This window comes from Epinephelus lanceolatus, chromosome 3 (assembly GCF_041903045.1).
Source record: "Epinephelus lanceolatus isolate andai-2023 chromosome 3, ASM4190304v1, whole genome shotgun sequence".
NCBI lineage: Eukaryota > Metazoa > Chordata > Actinopteri > Perciformes > Serranidae > Epinephelus > Epinephelus lanceolatus.
In genome coordinates this window covers 17,487,699-17,504,992 of record NC_135736.1, presented here as the reverse complement: position 1 = coordinate 17,504,992, position 17,294 = coordinate 17,487,699, and the positions used below count along the sequence as shown (strand labels likewise).

The window sequence follows — 17,294 nt, the reverse complement described above, 5'->3', positions numbered from 1 at the left end:
CCCAAGGAGATAGTTTTAGAAATAGTTTACAGCAACTTTTTCATGCAGTGTCCTGGACTTGTGGGGTCCATGTCATTGGTCTGACAGCCCATTGGTTCGACATCCCATCAGTCCGCCTGTCCACGGTGCTGAACGACTCCCAGCAGGCATATTTCTACCTTGATGGTGCGCCGCGACCGGCTCTGGGTCAGCTGGGAAAGGCTTGAGGCGGAGCAGGCTCACGGTTTATGTGTTTGTCACTTTCTTTTTCAATTTAACCCACACCATGATCTTTTCCTGACCCTAACCAAGTGGTTTTTGTGCCTAAACCTAACCAGACCTTAACCACAGGGCATCATGATGATTTCGGAACAACGGGACTGCGGAACAATGGGTTTAATATGGTCGGAACAATGGGATGTCGAACCAATGGGCTGTCGGACCAATGGGCTGTTGGACCAGTGGGCAGTTCCCGAACTTGTGTGATCTCTTTCCCATCATGCACTAACGAAGCACAATTTCTAATGTTTAGTGCATCCTGGCTTTCTTATAACTTATGTAACTCTTGCAGAGATTGAGGCCCCATCACCACCTCGAGAGCAAGACAAAGCTGTCAGTGAACACAGCATCCCTTTGGGTAAGCAGAACAAGTTTAATTATTACTCTGATTCTAACTTGAATGTATACCCACTTTATTTGAGATCCTCTGTGATTTGATTTATTGTTCTGTCAGCAAATATCAGGTTATGTAAAAGAGGTCTAAAAGTAGAAATAATGATATAATCAGATTTCTCTGGCTGAATTAAACCCAGTCCAAAAGTCTTTAAACGGGTCTATATTTATTTGTTGTGACAGGGACAGGTTCATTGAGCCCTGAGCTTGTGGTTTTAGTCCCAAAGATGAAGTGTTATTAATAAGATGAAGTGTTATTATGTACGCCATTAATAAGTGCACTGACAACCTGTTGCATTAGCACTGTAATTGAGTGGAATCGCTTGGCGACTTGCTGACCTATTTCTGTGAGCAGGTTGTGAAATGCACCCCTGAGAGATGAGTATTTATATTATCATTAGGGCTAGAATGACACGGCCGAGCACATGGCCAGCATTGGGCCCGCTGCATGGAGACTTACATAAGCCCTGGTGCACTGCAACAACAATAGACCCCAGTACAGACACGTGAGCGGGGCTATTTCTGGTGTATGATGCCCCGAGAATGAATGTGTGTGTGTGTGTGTGTGTGTGTGTGTGTGTGTGTGTGTGTGTGTGTGTGTGTGTGTGTGTCAGAACAGTCTGTGTCCATTGATAGCACGGCCCAGACAAATTTAACACCGATTAGTCATCTGGTTGTTTGTTGCCGTGTTGTAACTTTTTACTGTCGCAGCCAGTTGTGTGTAGTTAAGATGCACCTGGATACTCACCTGAACAGTGTTTTTAAAGAACTAAAATAACATATATACTAATATATGGATAAAAGAGAATAGTGTGCCTTCCTGATAATGACTTTAGTTGTTCTTTTATCTCAGACGTGTTAGGATGTTACATACCTTGACATGTTTTGGCGGAAACTTCCGCTTTCCTCAGAACACCATTGAACTAGTGTCCCTTCCTGTTTAGTTCATTTCATATAATAGAAAATGAACTTTTCATGTGCTGCAGGGGTGTTGTGATATAAGGGAACTGACAATAACAGTGATATTTAAAAATGAATTATTGATATTATGTTAATGATATACATATGATAACACTGTCAACAATCCCACGCCTCTTAACTCATTTCCATTTCTTTCTGTTCTCACTTTGTCCCCCTCCTTTAATGCCATCTGGTTTCCTTTTCACTATCCATTAAGTGTAACTGCTCCTCTTGTATGATTCTGTACAGATATAGCTACAGACTCTCTCCACCTCCCTACAAACAAAATTAAAGATGACTTTGACTGATAAGCATTATTATTATTATTTATTTTCTGTTGCAATATTTTTATTGAAAACTCTTCTAACTATGATAATCTTGTAGTGAAAATCTGATATCATGCATTTCCTAAGCACTTTACTAACTTCTTCATCTTCTTCATCTCATGGTTTCAGCCATCTCAATGTAATTTGACTTGTATTTCACTTCTAAAACACTTTTAAAGCAAATTATAATACTTGAATTATCCTAGATTATTCAGCCTGCCACTGACAGAGGCATGCTTTAGTTTCTCTATGTCGATTTCAGTTAATGAGAATGACAAAAAATGATGAAAAAGATGTACCGTAAATAAAAGAAACACAATATTTTTCCTTTCAAAATTAAGATACTGTGGGAAAAAATCATAAAAAGTAGGAAGGTAAAGTGCAGTAGCTGTTATGCACACTGTAAATACCTTTTGTGAGGACCCTCCATCTGTTAGGTGTTGTTTTCTGGGATTTTAATGCTCATTGTCTATTGTTTTACTGTCCCTGTCTAACAGGAGTGGAGTTTATCGTGCCGAGGACCGGCTTCTACTGTAAACTCTGTGGACTGTTCTATAACAGCGAGGAAACGGCGAAGACCACTCACTGTCGCAGCACTGTACACTACAGGAACCTACAGGTACACACTGCACGGTGATACACACAGTCCCTCAGGTGATGATGGCAAAAAGGATTAAAGTGATAAATTATACATTTCCACATTTTATTCTTTCATTCTTTATTCAGTCCATGACTTATATGAGAATGCTAATCCTCGCTGAGACGGAGAGTGTTTCCGTCAGTAAGCATGCTCCACTGTACTGGAGGCACTGCTGGTGTGGTCCACAGTCGGTGTGGTATGGTAGCAAAATTCATAAGATTGCACCACCTGTTACTGAGTTGGTGACTTATCGCTTCACACATTCAGCACACGCGTGTTCATTTTCTTTTCCTTTCTTCTTATGTTCATCTTATTTTGGGGATGAATTTTACTTAAAAAGTTCAATCAAATATGATGTTTTCTAAACAGAATTACAAAAGACAGTGAATATATCAACAAACTAATGATACTAGTTTTAATAATTAACTGCTTAAATCCTTTAACGAGGAAAAATACAAGAAATTAGCTGCATCAAGTTTCTCAACTTCAAAGATTTATGTCTTTGTGCTTTGTATTACTTTTTGGAAAAACTAAGTAATTTAAAGACCTCCTTTCTGACTTGTTATAGACTAAACAGTTAATGAGAAAAATAATAATTTTCCAAAACAAAATGCAGGAATGCAGTCAGTGTGCCACACTAACTAGCACACACGCGTAAATGAAAATAAACATTGCATGCGAACTTGCAACTCTTATTAGGTTTCTGATTATTGCCCACTCAGCACCGAGCCATCTTGCATTTCTCTCGTCCCCGACAGCACAGCTGAGGCAAGTCGGAGGAGCAGCGATTCAAACCTTTGATGGATTACATTCCACGACGAAAAAAAAAACTGTTTTGAACAGTTGTGCTGTCAGTCAGAGCTCCCTGTGTGTGTGTGTCTGTGTTCTGGTGTTTGATAGTTCTAGATTAATATTTGTCATTTTATTAACCAAAGATTAGTGTTTAACTTTACTCACTCATCTACATAGATTAACTTTAACACAGAGAAATACAGTATATATCATAATTTACAGATATATGTCAGTTATTGTTTATATTATCAATTCAATTTAGTCTCAGTGAAAATTGAACACAAGTCTACGACTGATGTGAGTCAACCTGATGGATGCGGCTGTTGGGGAATAGCCCTGATATTTTTTGGACTGAAGCTGGTAATTTCTGATTTATTCTGATGTATTTTCACACACTTGATACCTTAATTTTACATACTGTAATATATCAATTCATAATTGTATGTGTGGAAGATCCTTTCAAAAAGCATTTGAACTCTTGACGACCACAGTTCTTGTCACTAACACTCACTTGAAAGCTATTTTTAATAAATGTAGTTATAAAAAAAGTTAGGTAAAATCCAAACTGCTGGTGGAGGACAAGATTGGACAGCTTTGACTACAATGCTGACATTAATCAAGATGCTGCTTTCTTTTTTTTGTTGTATAAACATTTTGGATTGTAATTTTTCTTTTCTTCTTCTCGTCCACAGAAATACCTGTCCCAGCTGGCAGAGGAGAGCCTGTCGGGCATACTTGCTGAACCCTCAGCTGCACAGTGACATCAGCTTGACCTCTGACGTCTTGTACAGCGAACAGTAAAGGAAGGATTAGCGTATGTCTGCTGTCGGTGCAAAGCTATGGATAACTGCAGCATGGATAATGTGACAAATGGAAGCTAGAGTATGTGGACAATTGCACTGGTTTTGATATTTTGGGAGAAGGAATGTTGGGATGTTTTGAGTGGCACTGACAGCGACGCTCTCAATGTTGTACATACCCGAGGTGTAATGTATAGGCTACAATATTTAAATGCAAGGTTTATCAATTTTCTTACAGATTATTTTATTGGATTGTGTGTGATAAAATGTATTTGTTATGTTTTTTGGAATGGAAATGTACCTTTGATGATATCTAATAACGAGAGGACACATTTTTACACTATGCGCTTATGTTAATCGGTTTTATTTGAAATTAATTTAAGCATTGATGATACATTTACAGCTGCAAAATGACTTGAACTTTGTGCCAAGGAATGTATTTACTCAGTGAAAAAACTGAGACAAATTCTCAGGTTTGTTGTATTTGTTTGATAGATTTAAATATGGCTTAGTACACAACATTACATTTTTATTTATCTCAAGGCTCTTGCTGTTTTTCTTTGATCATGTGCCAGTCTGTGCACAGCCTTATCTGTCTGTCAGGTAAAAATGTAAATCATTTGGATTAATTATGATGCAACAAATGCAAAATATATTTATTTTCTTTAAGTTTTATGTTGGATTTATGAGACAATCCCAGTCATATTTGCCGACATATGTAATGCCTTAAATATTGAAGACCTTAAACTGGACCATGTGTTTAATTTATCAGAGTTAAACATGCAATGTTTCATGTGACAGTGATTCGTGCAGCGGGATTATCAAGACAGACTCTATTTTTGTATACTGTGAATACTGCTGATCCTGTGACGTCAGTGACAGTGTTGTTTTCTTGACAAACTTTTCATATGATTTGCAAAAAAACATGAATAAATAATTAAACTTGTTTCAATTGGTATTTTTGCTTTTTTCCCTCCCAAATGAACATCGTGGTGAGTCTGACATACCACACCAAATATGCTGAGGGGTTACTGGGAATGTCACTCCTATTGGTGTTACCCATACTGCTTTCATCATCTCAGAATCATCTAAAGTAATTTTACTTAGGTTTTATGACATTTTAAAGTATCTTACCCTGTTTTTATTATGTGCCTAGTGTTGGGCTCTTCATTTCATTCTCTTTGTGTGTTTAAATGTGTTCTGTTTTTATTGTAAAACACTTTAACTGTGTTTTGAAAGGTGCTATACAAAATAAAGTTTATTATAATTATTATTGTAAGCAAGTACAGCCTCACAGTACACTACAAACAAGCAATAATTAGCCCACTGAGAAGATAACCATTCGTAAGATTATCATTTTCATAACACTTTACAAAAATATTACAATCAACAGTAATATAACATAAATATTACATCCACTTTTTAACACAATATTCCTCAGATGCTAGTCCCCAAGGTTCAAACTGAGCTAGGCAAAAAGCTTTTAAATATGCTGCCCCTTCTTGGAATAATTTACAGAAGGACCTGAAATTGTCTGAGCTGATAACTACATTAGAATAAGAATATAGAATTAAGAAAATAGCACACTTGGTCAATGTGATTGCTACTCAAATTAACAAACAAGCAGAACTGTAGTACACCTCAATATCTGAACTGCTAGTAATAAAAATGGCATTGTGTAAAGTTTATTTATGATTATGATCACTCTTTCTAATGATTTTTTCAGATGGCGGTGCATGATTTCCTGTCGTAGCATAGTCAAAAAATGAATAAAATAAATAAAAAATTTGATTTTTTTTAATTAATATATTAGGGGGATGTGTCCCCCAAATAAATATTGTAATTACTGCCTTACAGTACACCACCTATCCATTTTCTGTACCAGTATATGATGGGACTTGAGTGGGAGTGTTATAAAAGAGCTCCCCCAAGTGTTGAGGCAAAAAACATCTGTGTGCTAAAACTAAATGTGTTGGTCTGAATAGATGTGTAAAACTCAGTTTGGATATTCTTGCTTAGATATTAAATGTTGATCCTGTTATATATTTTAATCATTTTATTAAAATGTAGGCTACACTTTCAGTCTGCCTCTGACTCTGCAGGTTTACACATTATTCATAAGTGAATTATTCAGGATGATTAACAAGCTTTGGCTAGAAGAACAGATCATGATCATTTAGACAGTCAATCAATCATTATCATCAATATCATCATCGCCATCATCATTAATTGTAGAGGATGCAATGATGTCCCAAAATAGAGAGCGCTGTTCCGCAGCACCACCGATAGGGGGCAGCACTCTATCAACCACATCAACACACGGAACATGCGAGAAGGAAAATCCCGTGGTGTGTTCTGATTGGTCCTTTGATTTAAAAACCCCCACGCCTCCAGCCAATCAGACGAGGAAAACACGGACCTACGTGTTTGGGTTGCTGGGTAGATAATACAAAAACAACAGGGTTAGTGTCACAGTTTGGAGCTTGGACGCAACAGACGGTCAGTGAATTTACTTATTGCGAGTTCTTTAATCGAAAAGGCGAAAGAGATAGACGTGCATGTTTATATGTCACTGTAATGGAGGATTTAACGGTTTTATCGATGTAGCTAACAGATGTACATCGAGCTAGCGGACAGTTAGATATTATCTTATGAGCTGTAACAACAGATAACGTTAACTGTCGAGTCAGTGATAAATATGAGCGGCTAAATAAACTAAACTGCATATTAACGTACTGTATATGAGCAGTTACTGTTTTACACGTGCAGTTAGATACAGTGGAGTTAGGTGCGTTGACGCAGCTCTTTATTGTGACAAGCTAACGCAGCGCTAGCCATTGTTTATCAACACAGTGACTTTGAATGAACAGGGAGGAGGGGAGGCTATTGCCTTGCAGCATGTCTGGGCATGTTATTAGCTATTGTCTGCATATTAAATCTGTTTCCTCTTTAACATCGCAGGTATCATTTGACATATATTTGCACGCTGCTCTGCTGCAACATCTTTTTTCTACTGTAAAACATGGCAACTGACTGCGAGGCCTGGCTGAATGCAAACCCTGTTGGTAAGTGTGACATCGATTTAAATGTCTCATCCCCTCCTGTGTGTGATGTGGGGCACTGGGACTTTTTCATGCGGAAGTGGTTGGTTGCTTTTTTTTCTTGCACTGCCTACAGGTTTAGTGATGCTGAATGTGGCACTGATGTCATTCTGCTGCACATCCTACATTTTGTGGGTGACTGCAGATAGATATTGACTATTAATGCAGTCTGACATACAGCACCCTTTCCACAGTCTATTGTATTTGCACATGGCCCCTGCTGACATGTACACAACAGGGACAAATGCATGAATCTGCTGTGCACTTAAAAACTACTTACTCATTGTTTGCCAGCATTAACTCTCCTCCATTTTCCCCTTCAATTCCCACAGAGGCAGACGACCTGAGTGACTCCTTTGTATCTGGAGAGGAAGACAACGCAGGATCCGTTGTCAATAAAAACATTAAAAATGAGATCAATGGCAACTGGCTGACTTCGTCTAGCAACAGCATCCATGAAGCCCGTCTCAAGGCGAAGGCCAAGCGGAGGCTGAGAAAGAACTCCTCCAGGGACTCCGGCAGGGGAGATTCTCTCAGCGATAACGGGGATGTGGTCAGGGGGACCTCGGTGGCACCCACCAGCCCCAAGAGCAAGCTGCTGGACAGAAAGTCCCGACTGGGCAAGGGCAGAGGTCTGCCAAAGAAAGGTAAGCAGATTTTAATCAATAAACAAGTCAGTTATGACAGCATGATGAATGTAAAGTCATCATGCAACATTTTGATGCCAAAGAGATCAAACGTCCCACTTTCTCTAGTTTTCCAAGGATAGCATTTGCTGGTCATTACCACAGGTGAGTAAAAGTAAATTAAAGCGCCTTTGGTGTTTCAGTGCCCAGGGCTACAAAGAGAAGGCCTTCATCACAGTGTGACCTACTTGTCATCACCTGTTGGCCCACCATCTAGGAGCTGTAAACCCATTAGCATGTAAACAAATGGCTAGGTGATTTTTGAGCAGGTCACATCGATTTAAAAGCATGCACGCTTTTATTTTCTAACCATCTGCTCAGCCAAGTCTCTCTGTAAATTTCCATTAAAGGTTAAATAATTATCTTGACAACATTTGTGTATAGTGTACCACATGTTGCTTTGGTTAGTGATGGTCTGTATGTCATGCATTAATGCATGCGTTTATGTTGTTACAATACCAACAATTTAAACTTCAAGACAATACTAGTATTAAAAAAAAATAAAATGGTACACAATACCTGTTTTGATACCAGGGCAAAAATAAAATAAAGTACTAGCAACACAAAACAACCTGCACACAGTGCTGGCACAGAAAAAGTCTCTGAACACACGCTTCCAGTCATGTTGTGGCAACGCTGTAACAGCCACAGGTGGAGGACCTGTTGATTTTGTTCCTTTTTCTTCCCAGCGTCAGGTTCAGTACTTTCAGTATTATTAGATTTCTTAATAATGGTGATCATACTATTTTTAAACGTGGTATTGAAAAAGTATTTAGGTATTGATGCTTTTAACAGCCTTACTATACATTGAATGTGATGGGAATATTTCACCTTTCGGTATGCCATGTGTGCCAATGAGACGGTTGACTGTAAAGTTATTTTGAAAAGGTTTATGGAGCATGTGTTTGCCCTGTGTGTGAAATGTGTTATCTGTTTTTGTGTTACTGAAGGGCACAGTCACAGCTGTAAATGTGTACTTTATTGTTGTGTGTGACCGTACTGATAACAGCATTAGGCGCTCAGCTGATGTTGCATAATGGCTTTACTTCTTTTATCCAATTTGTATATCAAACCAAAGATAGCTCCCCTGACCGGCCCTCTCTTAACCCCTAACTGTGTTTTAAAAGTGACACTGACACATTACGGTTGTATAAGTAGATCAGAATTTAGCAAGGGTCAACATCTTCTCTCTTTCGCTGTGGGTCTTTATTCAGTGATGCAAGCATTCAGTGGCTGCTTCCATGTCCCAGTAGACTGCAGTACAGTTGAGCCACTTTGCTCTACCCAGGGGCAGTGGAACTGGAGCAACTGTGCTTTCTCCTGGCACAATGTCTGTCTGGTTGTTTTTTTGGTTGTGTAACGACTGTCATGCCAGTGGGGCCCTGTTATTTGAGCTCCTCTGCATTAAAAGTTCATGTACTGCATTTCTGAAAGACAAATGCAGTGAATGTGCAGAATCTCTGGTGAGATCAAACTAACGTCCACCATGTTTTTAATGTCAAAGTGGAACTGTTCTGCTCAAACAATGTGGGCTGTGCTAAATATAGTTCATATGCCACATTCTGGGTGGGACTAATGGAGGTTTTAGAGCATGACACACAAGCTGCTTGGTATTGGGCTTCTTAAACTTGTACAATCCGTTAGTGCTGACCTCAGACCCAGCAGATGGTTGTTTGTGTAACATGTACAAAGGCGTCACCTCCCCAGATACGGGGATTATATCACAGCATGTGCCTGGGTTAGAAAATGTAGCATGGTTATCAGAACAGATAACACACCCAGATAATGATCCATATAACATGAGTATCATTCTGTTCAGACCTGCTATCAGCATGCACCTTTGGTGATCTGACCACAAATGGACTGTTCGAAGTCTGCCTCAGCTCTAGGTCTTGCATCCTGTGTGAGATCTTATGATCAGATCTCACTTCCCCGCTCTGTATGCAAATAAACACATGCATCATTTCTGTTTATAAGACCAAATACGTTGTTGTTTTTAACCAGCAGCAGGGTTGTCATGCTATGCACACGCTAAAGCACCAATTAATTTGTTTGCCTCGAAGGGACGGACAGTGGGAGATTATAGATTGCTCTGTGGAATTTTTGTAAAGTTAGAAAGATAGTCTCAGATTCGAACATCCCAGATCAGTAACAGAAAAGCTAAACATTTTAACTAAGTCTAGCTATCCTCCAAGCTGGGGAAACAATATTGGTCTCTATATGCCGCTGGCTGTGTGACAAGTGCACAGAGACTGTCTACAAATTACAACACCGAAAGAGATACTTAAGGAAATTTTCTGTAACTTCACTTTATTATCATCATCTTAGAAGCTATTGTGGATCACCTCTTGGTGAGTAAAGGCCCAGACACATCAACCGACATCAAAAAACTAGTGGTGAGGAAGACTGACTGTTGTATCGCCTCAAGTCACCTGTGTCTCGGCCACAAAGTTGCACTGAACACAGTCATTCTGCATACGCTCTGAACCTGTACATTCTGTGCCTCTATGACAGGAAATGGCTCTCTATATTAGCAGGCCTCAGTAGTCTGTAGTCGTTATTCAGAAAAGGAAACCGAGACAGAGAGGAAGGATTCAAGATGCTAGTTAGCCAGTTAGCACATAAAATGTAAGAATGTAGTATATTTACTGTGTGTTAGCGAACAGTAACACAAACCCTTGCGAACTATTTCTGCTAAAGAGTTCAATGGCTAAACAAGTAATACTACCTAATATAACAAGTGTGTTTAGATCTCATGCCCTCTTGACATAAGCTGTTTTGTTTGCTGTCTTCACTTTCGTTTCCCCTCTCGTGCACAGAGTGGAACTGCTGGTGAGAGAAATTTTTCTCACCAATGTCCTCTGCTGTCTCTAATGCCAATGCGACATGCTGAATCAGCTAAAAAACAAGTGACAGGGGCCGACTAGTGCCAATGGCCCAGGATGCGCTGGCGACATATGCTCACCAATGGCCCTATATTCACCAATGGCTTACTATTACCTGGGTGTGTCAGGGCCCTAACACACACTCTGAGGATGTCAGACTAGTATGCAGTCCTTCAGTGTGGCCCTGGACACATTTTGGTACACACTGCTGACAGCAATATAACCAGTGGGGCTCTGAGCCTCTCACAATATGGGGGTGGTCAGGCTCCAAATGAGCAGATTCTGAAAATTTGTCTGTAACTAGCGCCTTCCAGTGACTGTCTGACCCTAAGTTACTCTTAAAATTTACCTGACAAATGTTTCAAAAACACATGAGATTGAAGATGTTTCCCTGCAGTACCTCAGCGCCACCTCTGTTTCTGTGTCCCAATATTTGGAGACATGACATCATGCTCTGTAACCCTCACCACCCCACCTTCTTATTATGTCTGCTTAGGACAGGCTTTGAAGGGGTTTCCAAGAGTTATCTTTCAGGGACATCATGTTCTGAGACCCTAATCTTCCCAAAAGCTGCAGCTTAACTTTTATCCATAGTAACCATGAATTGGAAAACTCATGTTTCAGGTAACCCAGATATGTGTGACACTGAATCTTTTAAGAAGGACACTGCTCATGGCTTTGCTTTTTTTTTTTTTTTTTTTTTACACCATATTGCCTCAAAATGGTGTCAGATGTCACATCTAACATTGTCACTGATCTTTGTCCGCAGGTGGGGCTGGAGGAAAAGGTGTGTGGGGTAGATCTGGTGAAGTTTATGAACTGGAGGAGGTAGATCAGAAAGACCCCAACTATGATGAAGCTCAGGTACTGACTGTGGTGTAGATATTCTTTACATCTTCATTATAAATGTCATGTTTGGAACATCATGATCACTTGTAAAAACTCATGTGATCCAATGCACAGCCTGAACCTCAAATGTGTAATTTTTGTTAAGACATAACATGAGCAGCATTTCTAGCAGCTCATCCCTATTTAATCTCTGAAACACCTGGAATATGATTGTTTTTTTAAAGGAAAACTGTGTGTATGAGACTGTGGTTCCTCCGCTGGATGAGAGGGACTTTGAGAAGACAGTCACCCCCATAGTACAAGAGTACTTTGAACACGGAGACACAAATGAAGTAGCGGTAAGTGAGCAGGAAACAACCTGAGTGTCAGTAAACATGTACTTACGTGTAACAGAAGCAGAAATCTACATAGAGTAACTAAAACAAATTGAAAGACATGAACACAACCATAAAGCCAAGTTAACGTCTGTCTCCACATCCAGGAGCTGCTTGCCGAACTGAACCTGGGACCAATGCGGAGCGAGGTGCCCTCGCTGGCTGTGTCGCTGGCCCTGGAGGCCAAAGCCAGCCACCGGGAGCTCACCTCCAGGCTGCTGGCTGACCTGTGTGGGCCCGTGCTGTCCCACAGTGACATGGAAAACTCCTTCGACAAACTGCTTCAAGAGCTGCCCGATCTGGTCCTGGACACACCCGGAGCCCCACAGGTGAGTCTCCTTAGGGTCTAGAGGTCAATTAGCCACTTAATTCTTAAATTACCTTAAATTTCTGTGAATTCAGGGTGGGTATTAAATTAAAAATCCAAACTGACCCTTTTATTTTTCTTTTGTAGCATAAAAGGAACTTCAACTGCATTTTGTTGTGCAACCTCATGTTGTATAGCAACAATAGGTCAACCTTGAACCTGACATCTGCCAGTCCGATAACCGTAAACACACAACTCGCTGGACTCATTAGCTGAAAGTATGTTTATAGCTCAAGGTGGCGTGTTCGAGTTTGTACACAGTCTGTGGTGGAGCGGAGGGAAACAACACTGTGGGTTGATGTTTTCCTGTGTATGAGAGCTAGCGCGTGCGCGCGCGTGTGTTTGAGCTCTTTCCTTTTCAGCCTGTACAGACATGAGATTTCTGTCCATTGTCTGTGCTTGCAAAATGCAAGCTCAGCAAAGGACGCTCAAAGGGTCATTGGTCGTCCTCCCCCCCTACACCCCTCCTGTTGCTGTCTCAGTGGGGCTCACTAGTCATTTCTGTCCCACTCTCACAGTTCTCTGTGGGTTTAAAGGGACATTATGAGTCTGCCCTGCCCCCCACCTCCTTCCCTTCACCCCTTTCACTCTCGCTTTCTCAGTTTCTCACAAACACACACACACACACAGAGTGCACACTCCTCTCTTTCTCCTCTCCTGCCTGCCAGTCTAGCCACAGCCACGGGTCAAATGAGACGGAGCTGCCTCTTGTCTGAATGGGAACAATGATCGGTGATGAGCACAGGCTTTGTCAAGGCCAGAAGAGCAAAGCCAGCTCTTTAGTTTCCCTCAATCATGTGCTCATAATACTGTAAACAAACACATGCCTCTGAGGCCGCTGCCAGTCATTTGTCATGTCAGTGGTTTTGTGGGGCCTCCACTTCTTCAGACTGAAAGTATTTTGTACTTGTGACCCAGTAATGTGTAACAGCATTGTTTGTTTTGCTTGGAAACATTCTTGGACTGAGAGGAGAGGATTAAATGAGTTAAATCTTTATATCATCATGCAACAAAACTGTTTTCTGTTCACTGTTCCTAATAGAAAAATTGCATCACTGATTTTTAAATACAACTAATGCCTGTAAAAAAAAAAAAAAAAAAAAAGGTGAGTCATACGAATGCCTGCATGTTTCTGAACAAATGTTCATTGCTTAATGCATTCTTCAAATGTCCCTGCACAGAAATGTGAGGTGTATTGAATCATCCATGAACATGAGATCCTTAACTCTAGCTACAGTCTACATCTATCACCTTTTGACTTGCTTATATTAAACAAGAGGACCTGTTTAATCATGAGTCAGCACAATAACAAGCACCTTTCACATTGTAATTTGTTTTGGTCTGTTTACATTTTCCCTCTCTTTTGTGTTCATTTTCTAGTTGGTGGGCCAGTTCATTGCACGCGCTGTGAGTGACCAAATATTGTCCAAGAGCTATATCGATGGCTACAAAGGCAAAGTTGACTGTCCGTATACAAGGTATGTGTTGGCTGAGCTCTGCTGGTGTTGTGATGTTAGTTTTTGTGTTATGCTATTACCATGAAAATCCTTAGAGATTATGTCAGGGTTTTAAGTGTTTGTCTGTGAGATTACAGTGAATCCCTCAAGATAAGAGGGCATTCTCTTAAAATCATACAGTGTGTGTCCATATAATATCCACCATTATGATTATAGCATAAAGAGTGGTCACTGCAGGAAGAAAATTAAGACAGTTCAGTAAATAAAACACTTCACAAGATCTCTCAAAACATTACTCACTCTGAAACATTACACGCAACTTTTGATAAAGGTGCTGTGTCAACACCACAGCACCCACAAAACAGGTGTAACAAACATGTGAAACACTTGTTGTTTATTAGAGGAGATGTAGAGTGATCTTGTGCAAGAATGAGAGATGGAGCAGTAATGAATGTAGGAGTGAAGGAGAGTGTTGCAGTGTGACAACTTTGGCCCACAAACCTTTTTAATCTTCCAGAGCGTCACTAGACCGGGCGGCGGTGCTGCTGAAGATGAGCATGGGTGGCCTACGCATAGACAACCAGTGGGGGACCGGCGGGGGCCAGAGACCTGTCATACAGCTCATCAAAGAGGTAGGTTACATAACACAGACTCGAGAAGACACTGGTGGTAGAGCTGTTCTTTAGGAGCCATTGTACCTTATGTATTTTTGTTTTTCATTTCACCTTTTCAATTAAAATTCATCAGATTTTTGTGTGTGTGTGTAATTTCTGCATTTTGTATTGTGAAGCTTTATCTGGTTCAGTAAATGTACAACCCTGAAAAAGGCCTTGCAGACAAGAAAGAAGAATTTTGATGTCTGGAAAATAAACAATATCTGCTCTTTTTCTCAAATGCTAGAGAACAGACAGCACTACATGAAGCTTTTTTTAATGGTATCAATGTATCTGGCTCACTGTTGTTTGAGAAAGGTGGATTTCCAAGGATACTTTGAGTGATACCCTAATTCATAAACATCTAGTTGTAATTACCACGTCTCTTCCTGTGAGCCTCCTGGCCATTTAGAGACGCATAACCATGGTAACCTATGTCAAACTCAGCAGCTCAGTCTGTTTCACAAAGAAATGAAAAAGTTTTACTCGATTAAGACCTCTAGCGCACACTGTAAATGCGTTTTCACGAGAACAACTGATTGACTGTGACGTTATTCCGTGCACAGTATAATACAAGAATTTTGTCTTATTTGAGGTCAGCTTTGGCAAGTGTGCACAACTTAAACTTAAGCATTATTAGCTGCTTTGGTCACTGTCTGCCATTGTCTGTTACACTCGTTGTCATCATTACTGCTTTGCATTAAGAGATGTTTTCTCTGTCCTGCCAGATGAACCTGCTGCTGAAGGAGTACATCCTATCTGGAGACAGCAAGGAGGCTGAGAGGTGCCTGAGGGATCTGGAGGTTCCTCATTTTCACCATGAGTTTGTCTATGAGGTAAACATTGTCTTTTAGTTAAAAGCAAAAGGCCCAAACTCAGTGTGTCCTTAAAGCATCACAACTCCTTCAGCTGAGGCAGAAAGAGCATATTTATTCTAAACTAGAACAGTGTTGTGTGTTCAGATGATGGACACTCCCATTATTATTTGGAACATCTTATTTTCATCTCTATTTTTAATCCCCATTGAGTGTAGATTGCACTGCAGTAAGTGTGTGTCATAGTACTTATACCAGGCTGTGCATATTTAAATGTCCCTCAGGCGATAGTGATGGTGTTGGAGTCCAAAGGAGAGAAAACACTGAAAATGGTTCTGCAGCTTCTCAGGTCGCTCTCTGCCTCCTCTGTCATCACTGTGGACCAAATGAGAAGGGTGAGGTGCCACCTGGTGTTTGAATCATGCACTGCACATAATTATTTCACCAAGCAGCAGCTTATTTATTTGCTTGCCTTAAGATGATGGTGTTTTATATGTATTTAGTCATTTTATTTCTCTCGTAGGGCTATGAAAGAGTTTATATGGACATTGCTGAAATCAACATTGATGTCCCTCGTGCGTACTTCATCCTGGAGCAATATGTTGACAAGAGCTTCAGTATGGGAATCATTGATGTAAAACTAAGAGATCTTTGTCCCTGTCGGTAAGTGCACACACCTTACACTCATCTCTGAAGATGTGTTTTGTTTTTGTTGTTACCGGATGTTAATATGTTCTTTCTCTTGTCAGAGGCCGTAAGAGATTTGTCAGCGAGGGAGACGGTGGTGTTGTCAAGCTTGAAAGTTACTGAAGAGCCCTTTTTATGTGCCAGATTTCCTGAAGAGGATAAAGCTACTTTTTTACTTGCATATTTTTCAAAATAGTTGGGTACAATTTTTTTCCCCTTCTAACAGTCAAAAGAATGTAAAGTGAGGTGGGGGTTAAAAAACAAAACAAAAACAACAACTGCACTTTTGACTGAAACTGAAGTAGATCACTTTCTCCAAGGTGTTTCGATATAAACATTTACATAAGCTAACCCTTAAAGTGCCACACCTCGCAGTGTCAGTCATTCCATGTTGTTTTGTACAGTATTTTCTTGATTTCACTGCCACTCCTTTTGTGTTTTGTAGAAAGCAGTGTTTGTACAGAGATGACTGGTTTGTGTCAACAGCTTTATAAAGGGGTATTAAAAAAAAATAAAGAAAGGGGAGCACGTTGGTTAAATGCAATACTGGCTCCCTAACTAGCTGCTGTTTCTATGCTGTGCTTGACTTTTGTTTTCTTCTTTTTACCCTTTAAATTACACAAAGATGTCATTACTGAAGGTATCAAGACACGAGGACAGTGCAAAGACAAATACCAAGTTGGGTAACTTCACAAAATGGTGTTTAGAGTGTTTATTTTTATATCTGGGGAATACTGGTGTGTGAAATGTACCACGTATTGCTCCTTGTTTGTTCATTAAATCACTATTAAATAATTCAAGACTGCTTTTGTCAATGTAACAACATCAACACACAACTACATGTCGCAACGTCACTGTTCAATCTGACACACAGATTGCTCTGCCCTACATTCACTCAACAAGGATGCAGTTAGCTGACATTTTCTTGTATGCGTTTATGCGAGATTACAGATACAACAATACAAATATAAAGTCTGCAGAAGTACACAAGTCTTAGTACCCGACTAATGACATGCAGTGGAACATTTGACAATAACTAGTGAACAGAGAGACTCTCAAAAGAGTTAAGCTCAGGTGATAACTCCCTTCTTATCTGCTCTATGCAGCCAAACATCAGTAACTTCTTGACATGGACTGTCCATGCAAATACTTATTCTACCAGTGCGTGAAATCTCTGGGTCTGTGCCATCCATCTGAAGGATCTCTGCCAATCTGACCATTCCTGCTGCTCCGAGTCCTCCATTGGGTGTC

General features: G+C 40.2%; 2 protein-coding genes across 4 annotated transcripts in view; both read left to right on the top strand.

The window, feature by feature from the left end:
* The window catches only part of rbm20 (RNA binding motif protein 20), a 66,062-nt gene extending 60,946 nt beyond the window's left edge, over positions 1-5,116 (top strand). For 2 of the 3 annotated variants that reach the window (XM_033625394.2, XM_078166019.1), the window contains exons 12-14: positions 551-616; positions 2,435-2,556; positions 4,062-5,116. In XM_033625394.2, the coding sequence (XP_033481285.2) occupies positions 551-616; positions 2,435-2,556; positions 4,062-4,130 (257 nt within the window). In that variant the 3' untranslated portion in view covers positions 4,131-5,116. Of the gene's footprint in view, positions 1-48; positions 460-550; positions 617-2,434; positions 2,557-4,061 lie in introns of those variants that run through there. The other variant, XR_013490552.1, reaches the window with a different exon arrangement.
* Positions 5,117-6,552: 1,436 nt separating this feature from the next.
* On the top strand, positions 6,553-16,838 carry pdcd4b (programmed cell death 4b). The gene is made up of 12 exons (XM_033624513.2): positions 6,553-6,668; positions 7,131-7,234; positions 7,603-7,917; positions 11,611-11,705; positions 11,915-12,028; positions 12,172-12,393; positions 13,812-13,909; positions 14,406-14,520; positions 15,270-15,377; positions 15,641-15,751; positions 15,880-16,019; positions 16,106-16,838. Exons 2-12 carry the CDS (start codon positions 7,192-7,194, stop codon positions 16,164-16,166), a joined length of 1,422 nt encoding a protein of 473 aa, XP_033480404.1. The 5' UTR covers positions 6,553-6,668; positions 7,131-7,191; the 3' UTR covers positions 16,167-16,838.
* Positions 16,839-17,294: the final 456 nt, after the last annotated feature.